This window comes from Rhineura floridana, chromosome 7 (assembly GCF_030035675.1).
Source record: "Rhineura floridana isolate rRhiFlo1 chromosome 7, rRhiFlo1.hap2, whole genome shotgun sequence".
Taxonomy (NCBI): Eukaryota; Metazoa; Chordata; class Lepidosauria; order Squamata; family Rhineuridae; genus Rhineura; species Rhineura floridana.
Genome location: NC_084486.1, coordinates 36,300,412 through 36,326,865, shown reverse-complemented (window position 1 = coordinate 36,326,865; position 26,454 = coordinate 36,300,412). Strand labels below are relative to the sequence as shown.

General features: G+C 41.9%; 1 protein-coding gene across 20 annotated transcripts in view; it reads left to right on the top strand.

Moving 5' to 3' along the window:
- Positions 1-26,454, top strand: part of CDH23 (cadherin related 23) — a 785,528-nt gene that overhangs the window by 440,328 nt on the left and 318,746 nt on the right. For all 20 annotated transcript variants that reach the window (XR_009763949.1, XR_009763950.1, XM_061635232.1 and 17 more), the window contains 2 exons: positions 2,593-2,742; positions 6,744-6,902. Coding sequence is in view for 18 of the 20 variants with exons in the window: in XM_061635232.1 (XP_061491216.1) it covers positions 2,593-2,742; positions 6,744-6,902 (309 nt within the window). In the remaining 2 variants the exon portion in view is untranslated. The remainder of the gene's footprint in view (positions 1-2,592; positions 2,743-6,743; positions 6,903-26,454) is intronic.

The following is a 26,454-nucleotide window of genomic DNA, read 5'->3' as shown; positions in this document are numbered from 1 at the left end:
TTGGCATGGAGATTGTGAAGTGTCTGTATTTGGGAACAGAACCTTTTTTCTTTTTTTAAAACTTAGCTGCCCCTTCTGTGCTCAGCTTCTAATGCTGAGACGACGACTACTCTCCCTTAACGCTAAGAGTAGCTATTACTTCCACTTATTTAGTGCCAACAGCATAAGTGCTGTTATTATAAATAAAATATAAATAAATAAGTGGTTTGGTGTATTTCATACTAATTGTTTGAAATTAATATTCCAAGGAAATTTAAGATTCTGCTGCTGGTATTTCTGTCCCCAAATATTATAGGCAGCACTTAATTTCTTTAAAGGAGAAATTTTTAAAAAAGAAGTTTAAAAAAGATGGATCCCTGTTTCTGTAGTCTAACTATGGGGGTTGGGCTGTGGATACTCACTGAAGAAGGGAAAGGCACTCACGCAGCACATAGCTAAATTATGGAATTTACTACCACAAAATGTGACAATGGCCACTAACTTGGATGGCTTTAAAAGGGACAGACAAATCCTTGAAGGATAAGGTTATAGCGGCTACTAGTCATTATGGCTATATATTACTTCCAGGATCATAGGCACTATGCCTCTGGGGAGCACAGTTGCACATAGTGCTGTTGCGCTCATGTCCTTGCAGGCTTCCCATAGGCATCCAGTTGGCCACTGTGAGAGTAGGTTGCTAGACTAGATCAACCCTTGGTCTGATCTAACAAGGCTGCCCTTATGTTCTTATATTAACTCTGCACATGCTAAGGGGACCTTTTAAAATTATGACTGTGTTGTATTCAGACATAGTAATTTAACTGTGCACTGTTCCCTAAGGACCTCTCTCTCCCTCTCATCCCTTTAGATTAGGGGTGGGGAACCTGTAGGCCTTCAAATGTTGTTTGACTATAGCTCCCATAATCCCTGACCATTGACCATGATGGCAGGGGCTGATGGGAGTTGGGCTCCAACAATATCTGGAGGGACACAGGTTCTCCACCCCTGCCTTAGACAACAAGGAATCTTACCAAGGGTCTGTACATAACCTTATAAAGAATTCAGCTAAGTTACTAACACCTGCGTGGAACCAGAATTAATACTTAAGGTTCAATTCTTTACAAAATTCTTAGATGTTCTAGGGCTCAGCTTTCATACTGAAAACAAAATCTTATAGGCCCAGGGTACATTTGGGATCTGCTCCTGAAATCTCACCCTAGATATTATGTGGACTCAGAAACCACGTGTGATTGTGAACATCCAGCTCTTATACTGAGTGAGGTGGTGCCACTATCCAGCACAATGTGGACTCCTTTAGACATTACTATTAGTTCTGAATTCCAGTGCCTGATGAAAGAAGAATTGTCATGTAGATTCACTCTTAAAACAGCAGTCTTGGAATCACTGGGCTTTCTAAGTAAATATTTAGTACGTAGGTACCAATATGACAAAGGAAGTGGAATCCTTGGAATTCTGGCTTACTGGGTGCAATCAGATACATACTGATTGTTGGCTTCATATGAACAGAGGTGTATGCTGACTTTAGTTCCATATGCTGCATATGTGTCATCAATCAGCTTGGCATTTGGACAAAGTCTTAATTATGTACCATCCACATGAGTTCCTCACATGACAATATTCATCATTCCAGATGTACCATGAGGAAACATTCTCAAACATCCTCTACAGAGGCAATGAAAAGTTGTGCTGATAATGCACCTCTCAGCAATACATTGGAAGGTGATAGCACACACAAAATGGTCAACCATAGCTTGGAAGCCAATGGAACACACAAAAAGGCCTTGTTGAATGGCGTTAATGGATGGGTATTTTTTTTTTTTGCTTATAGGACAATTGTGTGCACTGCAAAGCACAGTGCTGTTGAAATTCCAGTCACCCACCATCTTACTTTCTTTCAGGTGTATATGTTATATATATGTAAGCAGTGTTATACACATTTGTATCATGAGCCCATACTCTGAGTCTTTTAAGTACCCAGCAGCAAAGCCCCTGTTGTCCATGAAGCCAGCTCAGTTCATTTCTCACTGAACTGGCAGATAGTGTGGACAGTACATGAACATGGTGACTATGCTCTACCTCCACTGTCAGAGGCAGTATGCCTCTGAATACCACAAATGATGAGAGTGCTGTTACACTGCTTGTGGGCTTCCCATAAACATCTGGTTGGCCACTGTGAGAACAGGAAGCAGTACTAGATGGGTCTTTTGTCTGATCGAGTAGGACTTTTCTTATGTTCTAATATGGAAGTGATGTATTTGACTGCAGAAGTGACTATTGGAGTAAGCTACTACCATTTGAGGATACAGATGCAGACCAACATCAGTTTTCCATTCTCCACATTTATAGGCATCTTTCTTTGTCCCTCCCCCATTCCCCCCTCTTCTGTGTTTTCCATCTCCTTTCTGTTCCCCACTTCATTATGTTATTCCCCCTTAAGACTGTTTTCTGTTCACTTCTCTCCTCTTCTCTTGAGTGAGCTAGAACTATCCCATATGTTTAGCACGGGTGATCCTCATATGTGCACAACCAATCAATTCAGGCTTATATTCCTTTCTTTATTGTTTAATATTTCTTCCTTTATTGCTTCTTCAGGGGCTCAACAGTGTATTTGAAGTTTACCTGGTGGGAAACAACTCCAACCACTTTATCATCTCCCCAACTTCAATTCAAGGAAAGGCAGACATCCGGATTAGAGTTTCAGTGCCGCTCGATTTTGAGACAATCCCTCGCTATGAATTTTCCGTAAGAATTCTTCAAAAGACATATGGATAACATGGCTGGGGTGGGGTGGGGTGGGAAGGAGGACAGACTGTAGATGGTTGGATACCATCCATTTACATTTCGGAGAAAGATAATATGGGAGTGGAGTCAGATTTATTGTGAGCATGGCTAAGATAATGCATTTGAAGAATAATGTAGTTCAGAATTTGAAGTCGTCCTCGAGGACAGAATGAGCTCCAAGTGACTAACATGATAAAATATTAAACCACCAGACAAATTCATTTAATTAACAATATCATTTGTATAACTTTTCAAGAGTTCAAAGATATTCACATTAATTATCTCACAAATCCTTACAACAGTCCTATGAAGTACACCAGTATTATTATCCTATATTGCAGATGAGGCAGTTGTGGTTGAGAGTATGGTAGTTCTTTGTCATACTACACCAGCAAAAAACACCTTTATTTAAGTACAAGATGTCTCATGAAACTGCATATCCATATATATTGTTGTATATGTGCTTCCATCCTACTGGACCACTTCAGATAAACATCACTCTGTTCCTCTCTTTCACAAGCCAATAAGCTTTTGACCCATTTCTAAGTTCTTTTCCTTGTCCCTTTACAGAATCTCCTTCCCCAACATCTGTTTTAAGATGTGGCCGCCCTGTGTCATTCCTGTCCAGGTGTGCCACTTTATATGAAGTAGTTAAAATGCAGCATGTGTATCTTCATAAAGTTTATGGTTCCTATGTCATAGGCCAAGCAGTGTGGAATAAAGTCATGTGACAAATGTGCCAGAATAACCAGATGCTTAATGGAGCACAGCTGCATGGAGCTTGTGCATACCGTGATCCTTTTGATGAACATACCCCAGGATAGTTACCATCAAACTCAGCTACAACACTTTTTACACTTTTATGTTCATTATAGGAATGACTTGTGTGAGCATTCCTATTAAAATCGCTCTCCACATTCTGTAATTGATAGCCTGTGTAGATTCTTGCTTTACCGTAGTGAGGTCTCTCCAGCTACTGTCTGCCCGTAGAAGTTAACATAATAATATGGGTGAAACTAAAAGGTCATGGTTTGTTTGTTGTTATGTTGATCTTTTTTTAAACTGGTATTCTTTTGAAAGCCCTTTGGTTGTAAATTAGCTGATCTAATGGTAAAGAGACAAGTTGTTATTGTTGTCCTTTATTACATTTTTAAACCATCCTTCATCCTGAGGGATCCCATTCTTTAGAACAGTAGGAACACAGGGCAAGCTATAAGGTGTGTGCTAGCCCTGGAATGGAAGTCTCTGAAAGTTTTGATGCCTAGAACTTACTGTAAATGATCAAAGAGTATGATGCATCAACTTGTTGCAAGTGAGAGGAAGTGCTCCTGACTCGTCTTTCTCTGCTTCCAAATATCTGAAGGCATAGGGACTCCAGAGATACAGCAGTTCTGAGTTGCCAAAAAGGTTTTTCCTCAATCGGTCCTGTTTTATCAGCAGTGGAGAAGGCTTGCAAAACCTCTTCTAGAGGTTAACATTTTCCTTTAGAGAACTGCTTCCATCAAATTCTCATAATGTGGGAGACATTCCTAGATCTCCTCATGAATTGGGCATAAGTGTGCCAGTTTGTTCAAGGATTACTCAGCATGCACACTTGACATGGGTATAAAAATCTAAATGTACTGCCTTTAAGTCGATCCCAACTTATGGCGACCCTATGAATAGGGTTTTCATGGTAAGCAGTATTCAGAGGTGGTTTACCATTGCCTTCCTCTGAGGCTGAGAGGCAGTGACTGGCCCAAGGTCACCCAGTGAGTGACTGCTCACCATTGGAGAAGGGGGAATCCTACTAAGGGGAATGGCCCTGAACCTGAGAGACTCTGGTGTCCTGGGGAATAGTAAATAGGAGAATAACTCAGCAGGACCAAATGTATAGAGGAAAGAAACCCCTGTGGGCTGTAACCTTATGGATCTTGTGGCCTTCTCTGAAAGTAGATGAATAGCAGTTTTAATGGGAATGAAACTTGGCTATCTCTGTTTGATCAGACATACACTAAGTGCAGTTTCAGGGCTTTCATAAATAATTATGAAAAGAAATTGCATACTAGCTATGGGAATGTTAGGAGGAGGAATTGTAGGTCCAGAAAACTCTGTGTCCCATACATTTGGCAAGCATGCATTAGCCTGTCACCTCTGGAAGAATGACACAAAAATATGGAGTGAATTCCAGGTTTTACCATTTAAATCATATAATTGTTATGTTATTGGATAACAGGAAAGAGGTTGGCATTGCTGAGTACAAGGACAAAATATTAGTATAACAAGTTTGTTAAGAGTCAGGGATGAAAGCAAGTGCCACATGTGGAAGGGCCTTCATAGCTCTTGCTAATTTACCCAGTTCATTTTGTTTTCACAATATTAAAATTTAGCCAAAAAAGGAAGAAGAAACGAAGAGAGATCTGCTGTGAGACTTGTCTTCCAAAATTTAGGGCCCCAGCTGCAGAAGCTTAAATAGAACACCCCTCCCTTTTATGTTTTGAAACTATAAAAGTTTTATGTCCTATAAAACATTAGTTTAAATGCACCTATAAGGCACTGAAGCTCTTTCCAGATGCCTGTTTAAGCTTCATCCAAGCATTTGGGTGAGTTGTAAATTTGTGGACAGTCAAGGCAGCTCTGTAAACATCATGCCATCAGCCTCTGTTGCTATTAGTCTTGATAGTGGGCCTTTATACACCAGCGAGGAAGCATAAATAAAATTCTGCCATTTCAGAGCACTAAAAGCATACAACAGAAATGTAAATCATTGGGTTAGATCCTGCATGTGTTTAGAAGGTTAGGGTGAGATCGTGGCAAATCCTATGCCGCAGTTTCTGGGGCACTGATGCTTGTTCCTCAAGTGTGATATTGGTATCCATAGCTTAATCTTGATAGGCACATTAAAGTTGAAGTAGATGGCTTATTCAGACTTAAGGGAGCATTGGATAGGAGATATATGTAGTGCAATCTGCGGGCTGCCAATTTACTAACAATTAATGCATTTTCAACTCATTTGAAATAAGAAGCATACAACAAATCCAGTGAATCCCAGCAGGAATCTCTTCTGGGAACATCATTTCGAATTAAGCAGACCTCTGCTTCCTCTATTAGGCAAGACCTTCCTGTCACAAATTCCCCCATTCCTTTGAAAGGTATATTAACTTGGAAGGGGTGGGCAAAACTGGCAGGGAGGACTGGTTGGCAGCAGCAGCAGCAGCAGCGCACCCTATTATGAAACAAATCCAAATTAAGAGGGAATCTGGTGTTGCTCATAATTTTGTTTACCAAACTGGGTGAGTTCACATTCTGAATGTATTCCAGTTTCCTTTTCACTAATTTATTCTCAGGTTTTCAGATTTATCTGTCTTTCCTGTAACATGAAGATTATTAATGTTAAACATAAGAACATAAGAAGAGCCTGCTGGATCAGGCCAGTGGCCCATCTAGTCCAGCATCCTGTTCTCACAGTGGCCAACCAGGTTCTTTCAAACAAAATGAAAGGTGGGATGGACGGTATACTAGCCAAATGTTATGGACTTAAAAATGTGCCCAATGGTCCTTCTAAGGACTGCAAAGCAAATATGTCAAAAATGCAATGAAGATAGTTAGAATAACACATTTGGTTTCTACAGGTGGGAATTCCAAATTATGTTGCATTAGTCAGGTTTGATTATGCTTTTGTTTGCAAGGTTGAGATTTAACTTCCTTGAATAGGGGAGAAAGTTATTATGACTCTGAATATTAAAATCCAGGGGCTGTGACAATGGCAATGTAAACTGTCGGCTTTTGATTGAAAAGATGCTCATCCTTCATGTATATTCAGTGTCGTATTGGTTCAATCCTGGTGCATAGCTGCCAGCCAAATGCTTGCTGCTGTCATAACAGTTTATCAAAGGAAATAAAGGAAATTTAGAACTTCTCTTTTTTAAAAAAATACACAAATTAAGTTTCATACTCATCATTTGCCTCTTGTTTCCACTCAGCTGTTTGCAAATGAGAGCATGCCAGACCATGTTGGCTTTGCAAGAGTGAAGATTAACCTCATCAACGAGAATGACAATCGCCCAATTTTCAGCCAAGTCCTGTACAACATCAGCCTGTTTGAGAATGTTACCGTGGGAACTATGGTTCTGAGTGTTCTGGTAAGAAGAACTCACCTATCTCTTCAAAATGTACATTTCACTATTACCTTCTCATTTGAAACACTTACTTTTGCTCTTCAGAGTATATCACAGAATAATGGAGCAGCCCAGAAGTGTTTTAGAAAATTATGTAGTGTTGGTTTTTTAAATGTTTCTGTTCTGCTTGTCATTGTAAAAACAATTCCAGAGCAGTTACAATAAAAAATAATTCATATACATAAAACAAGAAGTTTTAATCAAAAAAACCAATTAATTGTCACTGGGAAGCATGGGCATCTTAATGAAGAGACCAGATATTTCCCCAAATCTGGATTTACATAACTTCAAGTGAGGTTAGCAAAGGACAATTGTCAGCCAATTAGCAGGCAGGCTAAATGTACTGTTGATCATGAGAACTGGAGAAGGACATCTCCCACTTCGGACCAGCTGTGGAAACATGGAAAAGGAAGTATAGGTCGCTCATGCTTATGCTTCCTCTCTTGTTGCTTCAGTCTGAGGTTGTTAGCTGCTGGTTCAGCATATGTTGGCAGCCAAATGCTCAGGGCTGTATTCAATGCTGTGCAAGCATAGTTCCATTCATGCAACAGAACTTCCCCTTCCTTTCCTCCCTCTGTGCCCCCCCCAAAAAAAATCTGCTCCCCCAACCCTCTGGGACAGATTATGAAGGTGCCCAGAGAACTGCAGGGAAGAGGAAAGGAAAGGGAAATTCCACTGTGCAAATGGAAGTATATTGTGGAAGTGGAATAGCAGCATTGGATACGAACCTCAGTTATCAAAGCCATGATAGTGACTATGTAACATAGCAGAAGAAACTCCTGCAGATGATATGAGATTTTAAAAGCATTAGTAGCCAGAAGGTAAAGGAAGCAGAACCAATCACAAATACAGGGAGGAAGGAAAAAGCAGGAGTATGGAATAGTGGATACAGGCAAGATTGGCAACAGGAAAATGAATGAGAAACAGAAGATAGCAATCCAGGCCCATTTGAAGTGCACTGAACATCCCCTTTGAACCCTTTATGATAATGTAGGGTAGTCAGTTGGGCACAAGCGGCCTTGGTTGATCAGGAACCATTAGCTGTGGTAAAGACTGTTGCAAATTTGTAATGTTGCACAAGAGGCTTCTATAGGTGGGGCAGATAGAACATTTTCAAGCTGTCTCTGCATTCTGAAATCAGTTTGAGGAAGCCAAACACTCTAATGAAACACACTAATGAAACTGGAAAAAATGAGAAAAATAAAACAAATAAATAAGATGTCTACAAATTAGATGAGGGCAATATATGTATTGTATATCTTCCAAAGGGAATTTTTAAAAATACCCTTTCCCCCAAGCTTAACTGTTTGTAATAGAAATCCAGTGTACTTTAGGAAACCTAATATTAAGATGGTTTTAAAAACAAAATACAAGTGGTTGGTAGTGTCTTTATGCCACTGTTGTTAAATATGCATGAATTCTTCCTCTGTTTTTCTGCATGTTTTCGACTCACTGGGCTGATTCACACTTTATGTGGCTGATGCATTTGCAGATTCTTCACAACCTGTCTTCTGGTAAATGCACAGTGTTTGAAGGCAGGAAAGTGTCTGTAAAAACATTGGGACATACACTGGCTGTGTGCCTTGGAGTTACAATCAGCTGTGGCTATCCAGCTCACGTACACTGCTTGTTTATGGATGTTACAGGAGTTCATTAGGAGATTCACAGTTGGCCAATGGGAAACATGTCTGCAGTGTAACATGTATCTGCCGTCCGTGTGGTCCTGGGATGGTACAGTCCCTTACCTCCCATCAACATACATATGCAAACAGTGGCAGACCAGGAATGTAAAACTCAGACAAAACGTTTCAAAGTGTGGGTATGTAAGTGTGTTTATTCTACAAACAGATGGTGTAAAACCGTACAGAGCCCCTGAGCTGTTCCCATCTGACAGTTATTAATATTTCAAACAGATGTTTAGCTAGTCAGGCTGTCAGACACTAAACAATGAGATTGTTACAGCATCTTTTTTCTCCCTACACTTCCAGCTATGCCAGCATTTTGGAGCAAATGCAAAATGCCAGGAGTTGAATCCTCTATGATAAATCAGAATGCATGCAATTAGCATTGAAATCCAGATTGCCCTCCCAGCTGATCCCAAACTTTTAACAGGCTTCAGAAAGTGCTTGTTTGTTTTCCTTGGTTGTTTAAAATGCAACACTCTCCACATGGCAAAAGTGCTATTCCCTTTAAAGGATTGTTCCAGTGAGCGACACACCCTCTAAACAAAATTGAAGGGTGAGGGGTGGAGCACAGTAATCTGTGGTTGTGCTACACGATGATAAACTGCTTTGTTTTTTATAGATATGCTGGTGAGTTTTTAAATAAGTGAATAATTATGGATATGTTTTTTTAAAATGGGCGGCAGAACTGACTTACATTTCTTACCAGGTACATGGAACCCCCACTCCTAAAACAAACAAACCAACCTATGAATGATTTGCTTGGCAGTCTAATGAAACAATCCCTGAATGACTTGGGCCCTATATATCTTCCCATATGTTCTGTCACATTTTTAAAGTTATTCTTCATCAGATTTGTCTTAATAATATTATCCCTGACCATGCTTCAATGCATAAGATACAGGGAGGCCTCTATGTGGTCACATGTATCACCTACCCACCCCATTATGTTTTAGCCACATGATAAGTGTGACTTAATGGAGTACTCCATATGGCTGATTCTGAATATTTTATAGGTTGGGGGGTTAGCTGATAGGATGTGTTTTTGGTGGTGTGTGTGTGTGTGTTTAAACATGTTTCTTGGGACACAGTGCATGGCTCATGCCTTACCTCTGTTGTTACTTGGGGTAGCTTCTTTAGAGAAGAGTGAGATAAAATGGGTCAATGCTAGCCCTTCCTTTGTGTTTTCCTCATTACGTTTCCTTGCTCATATTCTGATCTTAATATATTTATTTATTTATTACATTTATATACTGCTCCATAGCCAAAGCTCTCTGGGTGGTTTACAACAATTAAAAACAATAAAAACAAATACACAAATTTTAAAACACAGAAAACAGTTTAAAAACACATTTTTAAAAAAAAAAATTAAAAATTTAAAAACACATGCTAAAATGCCTGGGAGAAGAGGAAAGTCTTGACCTGGCGCCGAAAAGATAACAGTGTTGGCGCCAGGCACACCTCGTCAGAGAGATCATTCCATAATTTGGAGGCCAGCACTGAGAAGGCCCTCTCCCTTGTTGCCAGCCTCCCAGCTTCCCTCGGAGGAGGCACCCGGAGGAGGGCCTTAGATGTTGAGCATAGTGCACAGGTCAGTTCATGTCAGGAGAGGAGGTCCATCAGGTACTGTGGTCCCAAGCCGTGTAAGGCCTTATAGGTTAAAACCAGTACCTTGAATCGAGCTTGGAAACATACAGGCAGCCAATGCGAGTGGGCCAGACAAAGGAGAAACTTCTGGCTTACTTTTGAAACTCCTGGGCAATGCCCAAAGTGGTACATGTATGTGTGGTTAGAGAGCAGATTATGCATACATTTTAGGGGTTTCAATTAGTGTAGACAGATGTAAGTCTGATTCAGAAACAAGGACACAGCTTATGAAAGGCCAGTAAATAAACTGGGTTTCAGCCACGTAGCCACCCACTCTTTACCACCCACCCACCCACTCTCAATCATATCTACCTGATTGTCTGTGAATGAATACAGTAAATCTCCATCTGTTCACTGTAGTTTCCTTTGTGCTTCGTGAGTTCTGCGTAATGAGGATGGTCCTTAGGATCCTGGAGTGTTATGTGTCTGTCATTCCCAGTGACAGCAGCCAGCACTGCAATGCAAGCCTGCAGCTTTTTTCAAGGCAAGGACTTGGCAGTTTTAAAAATTGGAGGCCCGGGAAGTAAAAAATCTGGAACCTGTGCTCAGATTGGTGATGCATAGCCACTCTTCACTACCTGCTGTACTGAGGAAGTCTCCTCTTGGAGAACCAAGAAATCTTGGGGGGTTGTCTCTCTTCTGACACACTTCAACTCAAGTTGCTGCTGTTCATCTGCTTGGGTGTTAGGGAGACCCTATGTGGTCCAGTGGGTGTGGATCTTGCCCATCTGGTTCAAGCGCAGCCTCTGCCATAGACTAATTTGTCAAGTTATTATATAGTTTGTACAATCATATCTTGGCTTAATAAGGCAGGATATGCATGAGGGTGCATGAACCTATTCCCTACCACTTCATGCTGCCAGTGAGCAAGTGATTATCAATCAATCAGTCAATTTTATTGCTTTTAGCCAATGGCCATCGCAAATACAAATACAGATGAGGTACACAAAGTGATAAAAAAAAATTAAAAATCTGGGTTAATGGCCAACAAATTAGGTATGACAATTGTCATTTAAATATTGAAAATGGGCAGTGCATAATTTCTTCGCTGCCAGGGCATACTTGGCGACTAAAGTAGTCACATGATTGCAATTATCGATTAAAAGCTCCACCACTAGCTCCTGGGGACATTTGGCAGAGGTGGAATTAATAAATTGTGCCAGAAATTTCTGTCTGGGACCATTGTATAGTGGGCAGTGTAACAAGTAGCTCGACAGTGTTACACCCTGCAATGCATTTCCGCTCTTCAGTAGGAATACCTTGATACCTCCCTGCTAAATAGGCAGAGGGCATCAGCTGGAATCTCAGTTCGGAAAATGCTCTGCAAAGAGAGGGATGTGTAAGAAAGTCCAAGTACCCTGATCTAGCATGATTTAGTTTAATTTGAGGGTACCAGATGGAAAAGGTGGCTAGTACGATAGATTCCCGATCTTGGCCTATTGCGCTGTCAAAGACCCGACTCCTGAGGGCTCATGGGCTAAAGTTTGAGAGCTCGCCCAATGAGATGTTGTATTGGGCCAACAATTCCTGGCTAGTACGGACCCATCCACTCTTGGGCGACTGCTCGAGCCAACAGAGTTTGGCGAGAGAGTTGTCAGGCATACGAATTATTCTGCGCCAGTATCTAAAAAGGCTAAATCTATTCTAGCCGCAAGGGGAGGTAGACCAAGTTCTGCTCTAAGATGAGCTGCAGGGGTTCCTGAGGGAAGGCCTAAAACCTGTCTCATGAACTTGTTTTGTATGGGTTCTAACTCTGAGCAAGTGATTAAAGAAACCAGAATTCACTTTTTTAATGATAACACCCAGTTATGTGAAACTATGGTTAATGCCTTACAAACATGCCTTAAGCCATGGTGTAAAGTTGGCTTAATATCATGGCTTCTTTGTAAGCCATTAACCATTTTTTCTGGGTTCACACATGATGGGTAACTATGGGTAACAGCTGAATCCAAGCTTGTTCAGTCCCTTGCTCACTGGGTATAGCAAAGTTGCAGGAAGGATGCACACTGCTCATTATTAAATTAGGATCATGCAAATTCACCCATCTCCCTCTGTCCCAGTTCCCTGCTGTAAAATAGCAATCATAGTAACCAGCTTCACAGGGTTGCTGTGGAAGAGCACACTGATAATGGCACACTAATTTGATAATTTAACATGCTTATTACCATTTTATATGGATATAGTTGATTACATTTTGAAACTGGGAGACCTGAGTTGAGACTTTGGTTCAACTGTGGGTGAGCAAATGGGGGCTTAGCCATGGTCTTAAATGGAATAAGGGTTGCAGCCTCAACATGTAGATGAATGGTCAGCAAAAGCAAACTGGGCATCATCAACTGGGGGTGAGGCCTTTTTTTCATTGCAGGAAGGCCTATGAATACTTTGTTTTTGTTTTGTTTTTGAGCATTTGACTACCCTATTTCTTCTGAGAAGTTTAAGTGTTAAGGTAGCAGTTTAGGTTTGTTTATTTATTACATTTTAGGTTCACCTTTCCTTCTAGGAGCTCAAGGTGGTGTACATAGTTCTCCTCTGCTCATTTGATCCTCACAACAACCCTGTGAGGTAGGTTAGGTTAGGCTGAGAGCCTGTGACTGGCCCAAGGTCACCCAGAGAGCTTCATGACTGAGTGGGGAATAACAGCCCTGTTATGTAGCTTCTGCTGAGGGATAATGACTATGCCTGAGGCCATCACCTCTCCCACTTAGGTCTGGGTGTATGAAATGTACCAGAAAAGGAAAAGAGACTTCACTGTTGATGACAAGTAAGCATTCATTTCTGTAGATTTCACCCCCTCATGTCTCTGCTGGCAGGGAAACTGCTGCCTTTTTCACTTATAAATCAGCTATTAAGCAATAGAGATTACAAGCAGCAGGGATTCAGTGCCTCCTTTTCCTTTCCACTCCCAGCTTGTCCTGCCTTCTTTCCTGTTTAGAAGTTCAAACACAAAACTCCACAGGATGCTCTGGGTGGAGATGCAGTTGGCCTGTGGAGAGCTTTATATAGTCTTTTAAAATAATTTTACCACTGGATTTCCGTTCTGTCTATTTTGTGTTTCCCTCTCAATTCTTTTCATCCCCATTTTTTAATTCTTACTTTGCATTCCTGTCTTTAGTTCCTTTGTGCTTGTCTTTATCATATGACAGTCAGGAAGTGTTTTGTTTGCAGGTGAGCAGCTGGACAGCACAGGCTTTATGGCAGCAGCTTCTGCTGCCTGCATGGGAAGGAATGCAGAGAATGCCTCTAGGCAAGCCTCATGCTATGAAGATGCTTTGCAGATCTAGGACTAGAGATGCACTGTACCAAATTTAACATTGGTAGAAGAGTGAGGATGAGTACAAATGTATTTGGAAAGAGAAGCTGATGTGACTTCTTCAGCTGCAGGGCAAACTCTGCTTTCCCTCTCTGTTTGCTTCTCAGCTGGTACATGTACATCTTCTGGCTTGCTATAGTCCCCTCTCCCAATGCTCCAGGTAGGCCACCCACTTTATTTCCCACACACACAGACACACACACACACAAACATATGGCACATTTATAAGCCCTAATGTATGTTTGGCACTTTTAAAAAGCACGCCCCCCTCCACATACAAGCCTGGCCATGTATTCTACTTTACAGAGGACATTCCTCTGTTTTGAATGGCTATCAGAGACAGTCGTCTGTTTGAAGGTGCCCTCTGTTTGAGGGCTGTTCTGTCCAATTCTGGTGTAAAGGTAAGGAATCCTAAAAAGGGAGAGACGGATCCTTGAAGTTGCCCGTCAGCAGGTAGCAGTACCTGGTCAGCTGGCATGCAAGTCACCTTGTGTCTTCCCCTCTATAGTGGAGATGTATATCTATATAAATTATACCAATTATTTCAAAATGTACAGCTACACATATAAATTACCATGTGCAAATTTTATGCATTTTGGGGGGGTGCAAATTCTTTTTCTTTATTTTTTTGGCAGTTCATAACCGCCACCCTAGGACACCACACTGTTTGTTTAAACTTTTAAATCTACTCCAGTACAGGAGAAGTGGCTTTGTGAATGACACAACTAGCCATTGCTGTGCACAACCTAACTAATCTAAACTAGAACAGGTTCATCTCTTCAAGGTCCAGTCCTCATACAAACATGGTAGGTGTATCATAAATGTTGTGGGCATCCACAGCAGGCTCACTGTTGAAATACACAGCCCTAAAAATGTTTTAAATAAATGAAGATGTTCCTCATGAACCTGTTGTTTCTGAGCAATATTTGTGTAAAGGGGCAGTGTGAAAATACATGTGATAGTCACTGTAGTCATCAACAGCTGGAAAATCATAAGAAAAAGGGCAGTAGCATCTGTACCAACAGTACTGAGGGGAAGGAGGGCAAATGTTGGAAAGTTTCTCACCTGCTTGGTTTCTCACCTGTAATATGCTGCTGCCTGATCCAGGACAAATTTAACTCTGTCAAGCTATGAGCTCTTTCAGGACAGTGCCTGTTTTTTTTACTCAATGTCCAAAATGGTATTGCATGTTTAGCATTTACAATGCTAGCCAACTAGTATTGTTGTTCAGCTTTTTAGTCTTTAGGGCACCGTTTGTTGGGGGAGAGGCTTGAGCTCTTAATGCTGAATGTGCTGCAACAGAGTTGTACACCATGTCATTCATACTTTGTTTTTGATGTACAATGCCTCTTCCATCAATCCATCAAATGAACACAAAAAGCAACTACTTTATAAATGGAAAAACCTTCCCTAGCTCCAGGCCAAATGCTCCCTGAGATTCAGGGAAGGGTGTCAAAGCCCCCACCCCATGTTGATTTAGGGTGCTCTTTGCTTTTTCAGCATCTCCTGCTCCTGGAGGCTATGAAGTTATACAACCACCGGCTTGCTCAAGAAGTGTGAAATTCGTTCTCGTTGACCTTTCTGTTATGTTATTAAAAGGTTTCATGGCCGGTAGTTCAGGGTGGGGGTGGGAAGGGGAACCCTTACTATTTCAATATCTGCTGGAGGATGGGACAGAGCTTAGCAATCTCTGCCCGGTTAGTAAACAGGTACAAGTTTTATGTCTACCCTTGTCCTCATTAGGTGATGTGCTTTAGGCAGCTCTCTGCAAATATCAACTTTTAAACTTTTCTTTATTATTTATTTACTAAATATATATCCCACCCTTCCAGAAGGAGCACTTAAGGTGACATGCACAGGTTGAGTGTTTCTGTGTTTAAAAAAGAGGGTTGAATGCATGCAGTGGAAAATAATTTAAAAAGCATGAACGTTGTTAATCATTGTGAATAAACCTATGTGCTGGTTTGCATGTAACGCTATGCCAAACTATGGCTTAGCACAAACGCATGAGCATGCAGGCTCTTGGGGCCTCATGGCTCATTTGCTTCTCTTCTAGTCCTGATGCTGCTGTGAGCTAAGCCATGGTTTAACTCTGGAGGAGACAGACCACAAGCCCAGGTTCAGGCAATATGCTAAGCCAAACCACGAAACTAGCTCACAATAGCACAGCAGCAGCAGGACCAGAGGAGGAGTGCAGTGGCCGCAATCACATGTTTTCGCTAAGCCATGGTTTGGTTTAGCCTTATATACAACCAGCTGTACGTCTGAAATGTTCAGACTGCATGAACTTAAGGAGCAGTGCTGTCAAACTCAAGCTTCTTAGACATCATGCAGTATTTCCTAATCTGCCACGTGTTCAATCCATTTCCTTCTGTTTTGAATTCTGGCCACAAAAAACTTAGGGTCTGTCAAGCACTCGGTAGATTAATACCTGGCTGATGGACTGCATACAGGCCGATAGTACAGAGTGTAGGTTGCCTTGAAAAATGGAAATGGATGCCTTCAAGTCAATTCCGACTTATGGCAATCCTATGAATAGGGTTTTCATGGTAAGCAGTATTCAGAGGGGGTTTACCATTGCCTTCCTCTGAGGCTGAGAGGCAGTGACTGGCTCAAGGTCACCCAGTGAGCTTCATGGCTGGGTGGGGATTCGAACCCTGGTCTCCCAGGTCGCAGTCCAACACTCTAACCACTACACCACTCTGGTTCTCCGTAGGTTGCATTAAGGTCCTGGAAAATTAGGTAGGAGAGCTAGACGGTATTGAGTCAGGAGTGGGTAGGCAGTATCAAAATTGAGCCATTGTCACTTCCTTGCTTGGCGTTGCCCATGAAAGCAACCAACTTATATATGTGTCAAATTCTAGTAGAAGGATCAATTTGATAAGATAGCATAAGGACCTATAAGCCTTACATTGCTTTGATCGTAGAAATATTGCTCTAAATCCTCAGCCAAAGTTTCTGCAAAACTATTGTTCGATCCATAAACTTCTATGAGCATTATCAAGTAGGGTAAACCATTGTTTCACTTTGTGAATTCCACTTAACTTCACATTGTAAAAACCTGGTCACATGACCATCCCAATTTATCTCCAAATCTGGGGCCAGCCCTGTCATGAGCCACATTGAGCTACTTGTCTCAGGTGAGGAGCAGTGGATTGAGCGACCCCTGCTGTCTGCTCAAGGCTCTGCTGGGGTGTCAGAAGTAGGGGTGGGAGAGAAATTTGATTTAGTTTGCATTTAAAGCCGCATCTATCAAAGTCACATTTTCCAAAAAAAATCGAGAACTGAAACACTGCCATCCTTCGAAATTCAGACTTAGCTGAATTTTGTGATGCTGTTCTCCACATTCTCCAACAAAGCGGTACGTACAAAAAATGCATATGTTGGAGGAACGTGGGCATAAAAATGAATATATTTGTGAAAACATACAAAAATGCATTATATTAGAAGAAATTGCTTGTGTACAGTAGTCAAAACTGTGTACAACATTTTTGATCAGGTAACCTCCCTTGTAGACTGTAGGAATGGTGTGGACATAATATACCTCAAATTCAGCAAAGTTTTTGACAAAGTGCCCCATGATATTCTGATTAGCAAGCTAGCTAAATGTGGGCTGGATGGAACAACTATCAGGTGGATCCACAGTTGGCTGCAGAATCATACTCAGAGAATGCTTATCAATGGTTCCTTCTCAAACTGTGCAGAAGTAACAAGTGGGATACCACAGGGCTTGGTCCTGGGCCCAGTGCTCTTCAACATTTTTATTAACAACTTGGATGAGGAGGTACAGAGCATGCTTATAAAATTTGCAAATGATACAAAATTGGGGGACATAGCTAATACCATGGAAGACAGAAACAAAATTCAAAGGGACCTTGATAGGCTGGAGCATTGGGCTGAAAACAGCAGAATGAAATTCAACAGGGATAAATGCAAAGTTCTACACTTAGGAAAAAGAAACCAAATGCACAGTTATAAGATGGGGGATATTGGCTCAGCAATACGACATGTGAGAAGGATCTTGGAATTGTTGTTGATCACAAGCTGAATATGAGCCAACAGTGTGATGTGTCTGCAAAAAAGGCAAATGCTATATTAGGCTGCATTAACAGAGTATAGTTTCCAAATCACGTGAAGTATTAGTTCCCCTCTATTCATCACTGGTTAGGCCTCATCTTGAATACTGCATCCAGTTCCGCACTTCAAGAAGGATGCAGACAAACTGGAACAGGTTCAGAGGAGGGCAACAAGGATGATCAGGGGACTGGAAACAAAGCCGTATGAGGAGAGACTGAAAGAACTGGGCATGTTTAGCCTGGAGAAGAGAAGACTGAGGGGAGATATGATAGCACTCTTCAAGTACATGAAAGGTTGTCACATGGAGGAGGGCCGGGATCTCTTCTCAATCATCCCAGAGTGCAGGACACGGTATAATGGATGCAGGTTGCAGGAAGCCAGATTTCGACTGGACATCAGGAAAAACTTCCTAGCTGTTAGAGCCATAAAACAATAGAATCAATTACCTAGAGAGGTAGTGGGCTCCCTGACACTGGAGGCATTCAAGAGGCTGCTGGACAGCCATCTGTTGGGAATGCTTTGATTTGGATTCTTGCATTGCGCAGGGGGTTGGACTTGATAGCCTTATAGGCCCCTTCCAACTCTACTATTCTATGATTCTGTGTTTATTAGAAGAAATTCACACTTACAAGCTGATGAAATTCTTGAAGATTTTAAAATATCACAAATTACTACAGAAAAGCAGAGAACCAAATTTAAAATTGGAAAATTGAGAAACAAAAAGAACCTTGTTTATTTATTTGTCTATATCCCGCCCTTCCTTCCAGTAGGAGAGAGATCCTACTGTAAATTGAGAGAGATCCTTCTACCCCTAGCCAGAATAATGGGTCCTGTCTTGGCTCAAATGATGATACTGTTCATGCTGGCCATGTCCACCATGTCCTTGTTCATCACACTTTTGGATGTTTCAGAGAACAGACACAATAGATATTTTGGTACAAGTTATATTTATACAAAGATGTTGCTAGAAGCTAGAGGATCAACCACACTGCTGACCAGCTTACCCCCTGCCCAAGTGGGGCCTTCCAGTGCTGCTGGTGGGATATAAATGTAATAAATAAAGAAAGGTTACCTGGTAGATTGGAAAGAATTGGAATACAGTGTGGGCTATTGCCAAGTGCTTATCTTTCCCCCGTGATTCCTTCACCCTCTCTCCTGAAACACCTTTCACACTGACCTGTGGATTTCAGTTCTGCCTACCAGTAACTAGAGAAAGGGGAAGGAGACCTACCTTCTGGCTCACCGCATCACCTTGTGCTGCAAATTTGTGCCCTGTTGGGTAAATATAACTGTGTTTTATTACTGTTACAGTATTTTATGGTTGTACGGCCATTTTGTGTTATTTATTGTTCATCAACGTGATATCTTTGATTAAGGATAATTTATAAATATCAAATTGTGTGTGTGTGTGTGTACATGTACTCTTATGTATGAAGTGTCCCAAATATATCTGGACCTGGACCTTAATTTATCTGTATTTGGTAATTAACCTGGGTGTTCCTATTTGATTTTGTTCATTATTAATCTTGCTGTCTTTATCACTAAACTAGAGGTTGGAGTAATTGGCACTGCGGTGATGCCTTTTGTTCCTTATCTTGGGTTTCCATTCACCTTTAAAAAAAAAAATTCAAGGCAATGGACAGAAGTAACGCTGACATGTTAGGCATGCTCCAGACCGAGTCTGTGAGCAGTGTTGGAGCCAGCAGGCTGCTTCCAACCTGATCAGGCTTCAGACTCCCTGTATCCTGGTAGTGATGAACAGTTGTATTAATTCATACAGCTGTCTGCAACTCAGAAAAGCTTCTGCCATTCAGTGATGGCTCTAGCTGTAAATGTGAGTGAGTGATTTCAGCATAGTAGGAGTGTAGTATCACTTGGAACTTACATCCTTACACTTCAGATATCTGTTCCTCCTAAGCTTGAAGCCACAGAGTCAAATTATCGGGTAAAGCAAAGTGGTGTTAATCCTCAGAAGCTTCATGGAGCCTGCAACACCTGTATTCCTGGATGTGTGGGTCCTTCTGCTTTTACTAGCTGGGAGTGTGAGTGAGTGGTGGTGGCACAGAAGTACTGCTGAGATTGTTCTCCTGCTTAGACCCTTTCCTTGTTTCCCTCCCAGCAATCAGGTTGTAAGGAACCTCATAACGGACCTACACCCAGCCCTTGTGGGGGTTTGGGGATTTGTTTGTTTTTTGCTTATTCATTTAAAATATTTATATCATGCCCTTCCTTTTTAATTAAAAAAAACTTCAAGGCAGCTAGCAACAAAAACAGGTTCAAAGAGATAAAACAAAAAATTACGAACATTTCAAGAAACAGCAGAATAAAAAGACAAATAACCATGAAGACAGATTAGCGCTGTACAATAAATAATTCAGTGCAGTGGGTTAAAACACAAATTACAAATGGTGCAGGAAGCTGACCGTATCCTAAATGCCTTCCTGAACAAGAACGATTTAGCAATCTTGCAGAAGACAACTAAAGGGTGGGGCAAGACAAGCCTCCCTTGAGAGGGAAGTTCCAGAGTCTAGCTACAGAAAAGCAGCTCCCATGTCACTAGATGTAATAATAAATGGTGCTGGTTTCAGAGCAAAAAATGTAACAAGTGCCTCTGGGGTACAGAGTGCAAATTTACACAGATGTACTAGGTAGCGTATTTGAGGAAATGAGAGGGTTTTCAAGAATATTTCAGAGGAATTCTGCTTCTCTTGGTATCAGTTTTATATATGTTACAGTGAATGTCTATCTGACCACCTTGACACTGGGTACCTTTAAAAAGGGAGTCAAGCACTGTATCTTCCTTCCCCCTAGCAGCCTTTGGTGCAGCCTGAAACTTGCATAGCACCTAATCAAACCCCATTTGAATGTCTGGTACTCCTTCCACATTCCGTCTTGAGACTGACCAGATGCAGACTCTGGCTTCAACATCCACCAATTTTCCCCTCTCCAATTCCCTGCTTTGTTTACCATCTGGCCGGATAAAGAGTACTGGAGAATTTGAAAGCTTGCACACCATTTTGTAACATTTTGATTGGCCTAATAAACATATTGCCCTAATATAGATTTTGGGATTTAGAACATTTTTCCACACTGTAAAAGATTTTGCATGTTTGTGCATATCCATCATAACACTTTTTTCCCTGAACTGTCCTATCAAAATAAAGGAAATGTTTAACCTTACTTGAATCCAACAGAAGTATACTGTGTATAGCTCGCAAGGTATTCGCATTGCACTGCATTCGGTTCTGTTCTACTTCCTGTGTTCCCCTATTTCTCCCTCATAAAAATAAGAAAGTCGTAGCAGATGGCGTATCTCAGTCTCCCCTCTTTTGTCAGGTTAGCAAACATACTAACACAGAGGCCATCCTTCCCCTGTTGATAGTTTAACACATAGTACTGAGGATGCAGAAATCCCTACTACTGGGATTGCTTTACATTGTTAATGTTTTTTGGTTATGCAAATGGCTCTTTCTCTAAGGCAAGCTTTTCTATAGCTTGGTTGCCTAACAATGTTTGATGGATAGTGGCTATTTGAAGCCCCTGAAATTTTGTTACACCTGACCTGCCTTGGTAGCATTTACACTTCAAATCTGTGCAGAACAGAGAGGGAAGTTTGTGCTTTGCAGCTATCTGGCAAAAAACAGCCTAGAAGAGCAGTAACAGTGTACAGCTACTTTGGGGAAACCGATGCTATTGCCTGCCTGAGAGAGTGCTTGCAATCCCTTACTCACCATAGAGCTCTAGTACTCTTGCCCTACCCTAGAGTGCACCTGACCCTGAAACTTCCTACCACTTGTGGCAGTGGAGACTGTGAATATATTATCTTCCTCTTCAATTCCTCCTTCTCTCCCCCATATTACAGAAATAGAAAACAGTGTGGGCAAAGGATAATTAGCTATACAACAATTCTGCCTTGGGTAAAATAATTTAGGGCATTCTTTTTCAGTTAGTCATGGGTGGAGTCTTCCTGTCTAAGGTTGTCCCTGGATAGGATAGACTTGTTTTTGTACATTGTTGGAATCATCATTAAGAAGCCCCAGGAGTGTGGAACAGGGCAGAGGAAAGTCTGTCACATAAGGGGATGTAATAGCAGGGCAAACAACCCTAGTTGCAAATAGGCACATGGGTCAGAGCTGAAAAAAAAATGATAATTAAAACAATTAAAAGTTGGGAAAAAAGTTTATTTGTCTTGTGACAACATGCATTTTGAAGGTCTGAAGTAAATGATAACTCAGGAGACTGTTCTTTTGCAAGTACACCCCTGACCCCCTAATCCAGCGTTTCCCAACTAGTGGGCCACCAGATGTTGTTGGACCACAATTCCCATCTTTCCTGACCATTGGCAACGCTGGCTGAGGCTGATGGGAGTTGTGGTCCAACAACATCTGGTGGCTCACTAGTTGGGAAAGGCTGCCCTAATCACTCTCTCTGCTTGATTTGCTCCTAGTGTAGGTTGTTGGATTAGATTCAGATCAGTTGCTTTTGCCTGCTTGAATCTCCTGGTACCAAATAGTCACTTAACTTCTTTTAAGCTCTCATGAGATCTGCTTTTGATTCCTTACTGATGTTTTGTTTCCTTCATTCCTTGGTTATGGAACAGTGATAAATGGATAAAGAGAAATAACTTAGAGGTGCAAATTTCAGAACAGAGTGAAAAACAAATAACTCTGTTCCAGTCTGCTTATTAGTCTGGGCAGTGCAAGTCAGGCCAGGTCACTGAAAAATGAAGAGTGAAAGAAATCCTTGAGCAACCCCAATTAGTATTTCTTAATATGCTCCTGATACATAGCAATTAATTTCAAAGTCAGAAGTATTTTCCGAGAACTCCAGCCACCAGCTTTATCTACTGAGTTCATCTTAGACAGAGAGGATGGCAGAGCTGAAGGAAAATGGGACTGAGGCTAGAAATGGGTTAACCTTCAGGCTTCATTTATACCACAGATTTTATTTCCATGTATTCAATGCTGAACCAAAGAGATGACATCAACACTTATCCTATCCTGGTCAAGCTTTTCAGAATGTTTTTCTTCTTTTTCTGAAAGCACCTTTCTTTTCGCTGTGCCTGGATTTGGGGATGGGAACAAGACTGTAGTCAAGATGTGCATGCTGGATCCCAAATAGCAAAAACATGATGGTAGCTTTTTACAAGGCAAAGTGATAGGAAGGGCTCAGCCAATCAACCTACACATCATGCTGAGCCAATTAGAGCTCCCGTGGCTGGATTCTGGAACTGCAGAAGTCTTAAGTCATTTATTTGCACTAGCCACAAGCCATTGCAATTGGAATATACAGAAAAAGTGGAAACTAGATAAACAACATGATAAAATTGCCCGACTGTAATTCTGAAATTTACATGAGATGCAAACAGATAAAATTAATATACAAAATTCATCAACATATAACAACTAACAGGTAAAACTATCAACTGAACAAAAACTATATCAGATTAAAACTCAAGATACAATGGATCTAGTTTTAATGGTGCCTGCTAAAAATTCTGCAGACCTTGTTAGCAGCTTCCCTAGGTCTGCAAGAAGAAAAGTCATGTGAAAATTTGATGACAATTCACTAATAGGCAAAAAACCTTGTGGTTTAAGAACATACCTATAGCCAACAGATCTCCTCTCTGAGATACTGCACTCCCCTACAAATTTGTCAAAATGCAAACACAATTTGGGTTGGTCTTTCACAGTCCAATCCACTTGCTGTGTAGCTTGGAAGAATTTGGTAACATGTGCCTCTGATCATATGGTGAATGGGGGCAACACCTGCAATCTCCAAAGATGGAGAATCAGTGTTCTTCTTACTTTGCTTCTTTTCTGTGTTACTACAGAATCTAAACTAGAAAAATTTATTTCACTCATTATTCATCCCAGAAATCTGTCAAATTTATTTTTATTAATTTCAAAGCCATGTTATTGGTCAATGTCATATGATGGTGAAGACAGCCTTTTATGCTTCAAACTGGAGTTTATGTTTTATTTCTATTTTGGGTGCATTAAGAATTGCATTTGAAACTGCGCTTTGATGTAAAATCAGAATGATTACAATATGTTACTACCTAAGCAAAGAATCTAGCTGTTGGGGGGGGGAACTTGACCTGCCCAAGATGCATGTTTTCAGTCTGCTGTGCTTAAACCACTTCACTTAAGGAAAGGTGGGCAATGTTCAATTAAAAACATAGAGCACACCTAGGATTTCCCACTGTTTGATGTTGTGCAACCTGAGATACTCCTCATGTTATTTGGAAACTATTCTGCAGAATAATCAGTGCCATTATTCCACAATTGTTTTCTGAGTTTTTTTATTGTTGCAAAGTGTTGCTGTACTTCACATATTCACAAAAACAGAAGCAAAAGAAAATGATTTACGATAGGAAACTTCACTAAAATTGCAAAGTAAATCAAACCTATTTAAAGTGACTATCTGAACACTATCAACTTTCTTAATATTGTTGCTTCCTCTCTGCTGAAACAAGATCAGCACAGCAATGCCTTGTTTCTGTTATTTGGGCTGATTGCAGGTGTTGCCACCACTCACCATATGCTCAGAGGCACGTTACCCAATTCTTCCAAGCTACACAGGAAGTGGATTGGACTGTGAAAGATCAACTCAAATTGTGTTTGAATTTTTACAAATTTGTAGGGCAGTGCAGTATTTCAGAGAGGAGGTCAGGTCTCCTGCTCCCCTGGTGCATTCATTATAGCTGCCCAATTTCCCTGCTTTTTAAAGTTCAATAGAAATATCTGTTGGCTATAGGTACATTCTTAAACCACAAGGTTTTTTGCCTATTGGTGAATGTCTCTGCTTTTTAATCCAGGAGGCAAAAAATCGGATCCTGTGAAAGTTTGCCTAGAATGGATTGATCATTTGCATGCTTATTGAGTTCAGTAGGATTTACTTCCCTACAATCATGCTTAGAATAGGTGATATTGACAACAGGGGGATGGGAAGGGAAGGAAGAGGAAGGGCAGAGGTAGGGAAAAGGAGAAGAGGGGAGGGGAGCAGGTGGGAGGGGAGGAGGAGGTTTGATCATTTGCATCTTTGTTGAGTTCAGTGGGATTTACTCCCATGCAGTCATGCTTAGGATACTTAAAACTGACCATGGGAGAGGAGGAGGAGGAGAGGGAAGGAGGGCTGAAGTGGGCAGGGGAGGAGGAAGAAGGGAAGAGGGAGGGAGAAGTGAAAGAGGAGGGAGAAGAGTTGGGTAAGAGGGGACAGGCACGGCTGATCATTTGCATGCTTATTGAGTTCAATGGGATTTACTCACATGCAATCACGTTTAAAAAGGTAAAGGTGTCCCTGCACTTATAGTGCGAGTCGTTTCTGACTCTTAGGGTTACATCTTGCGACGTTTACAAGGCAGACCATATATATGGGGTGGGTTTGCCAGTTCCTTCCCCGGCCTTTCTTTACCCCCCAGTGTATGCCGGGTACTCATTTTACCGACCACGGATGGATGGAAGGCTGAGTGGACCTCGACCCCTTTTACCGGAGATTCGACTTCCTCCTTCCGTTGGAATCGAACTCCGGCCATGAGCAGAGCTTCGGCTGCATTACGACTGCTTACTACTCTGCGCCACGGAGGATCTTAATCATGTTTAGGATAGTTAAAAGTGACCATGGGGGGGGAGGAGGGAGGAGAGGATTGGAGTGGGAGGGGCAAAGGAAGGGGGAGGGAAGGGGCAAAAGGGTGATGTGAGGGAGGAGGAGAGGGGACAGGTTTGATCATTTGCATGCTTATTGAATTCAATGGGATTTACTCCCTTGCAATTATGCTTAAGAGGTAAAACTGACCATGGGGGAGGAGCAGGGGGAAGGAGGGGATTGGAAGGGGAGGGGAGGGAGGAACAAAGGAAGGAGAAGGGGCAAGAGGTAGGTGATAGAAGGGGGAGGGCAGGTTTGATCATGTGCATGCTTATTGAGTTCAGTGGGATTTACTCCTGTGCAATCATGCTTAGAAAAGGTAAAACTGACCTGGGGGAGGGGCAGGGGGAGGGAAGGGAGGAACGGGGCAGGGGAAGATATTGGGTGGGTGGGCACTGGGCAGAGGGGAAGCCCCTTTCCTTTCCAAAAGGAGAACATTCTGAACAGTATCATTTTTCAGTGTTTCCTCCACCTTTTTATACTACAGCAGGCACTGTTGAGCCCCAGCTCTCCTAGGGGAATCAGGGTGGGGGGCTGACTGAGTCCCAGCCTCCTCAGATAGGGCAGGGGGGGGAATCAGAGGTAGATGAGACTTTCGAGGACAATGAGGGAGGGGGAGTAGCTGACAGCCTGCCAGTTCCCACTTCTCCCGCCGAAGCAGACTTCGCTCCCCCTACAGACGCCTCAACAGAGCCATTGAGGGATGATCCATCGGGCGCGCCAGCTCCACCCCCCCAGGATTCCCAGCCTGGCACTTCAAGCGCTTTCCTGCCTCCTGAGGCATCTATCGAGCCTGTACTGTCAGATGAGGCGGCAGAGGCTCGCCCCCCTTCGCCCAGGACGAGACGTTGAGAGAAGGTGAGACTTTGCAGGAGTCAGAGATTGCGAGCGAAGACCTTCCCTACTTAAGGCGGTGCCCCCCTGACCCAGTTGCTGAGTCAACTTTCTTCACACGCTGCAGAGTAAGCCTAGGTAGCTTAGTTAGGGAATGTAGGGAGTTAGCACAGCTAAGTCTATGAAACGCATTGCCTTTGATGTTACTCTAATAAAACAGGAATTAATTCCAGCCTCGCCTCCGTTTTGTGACTCTCAATCTGGGCAGGACAGCTTGACTCAGCCACCATCCCTCTTCACCTCCATTCCCATGGCTGAC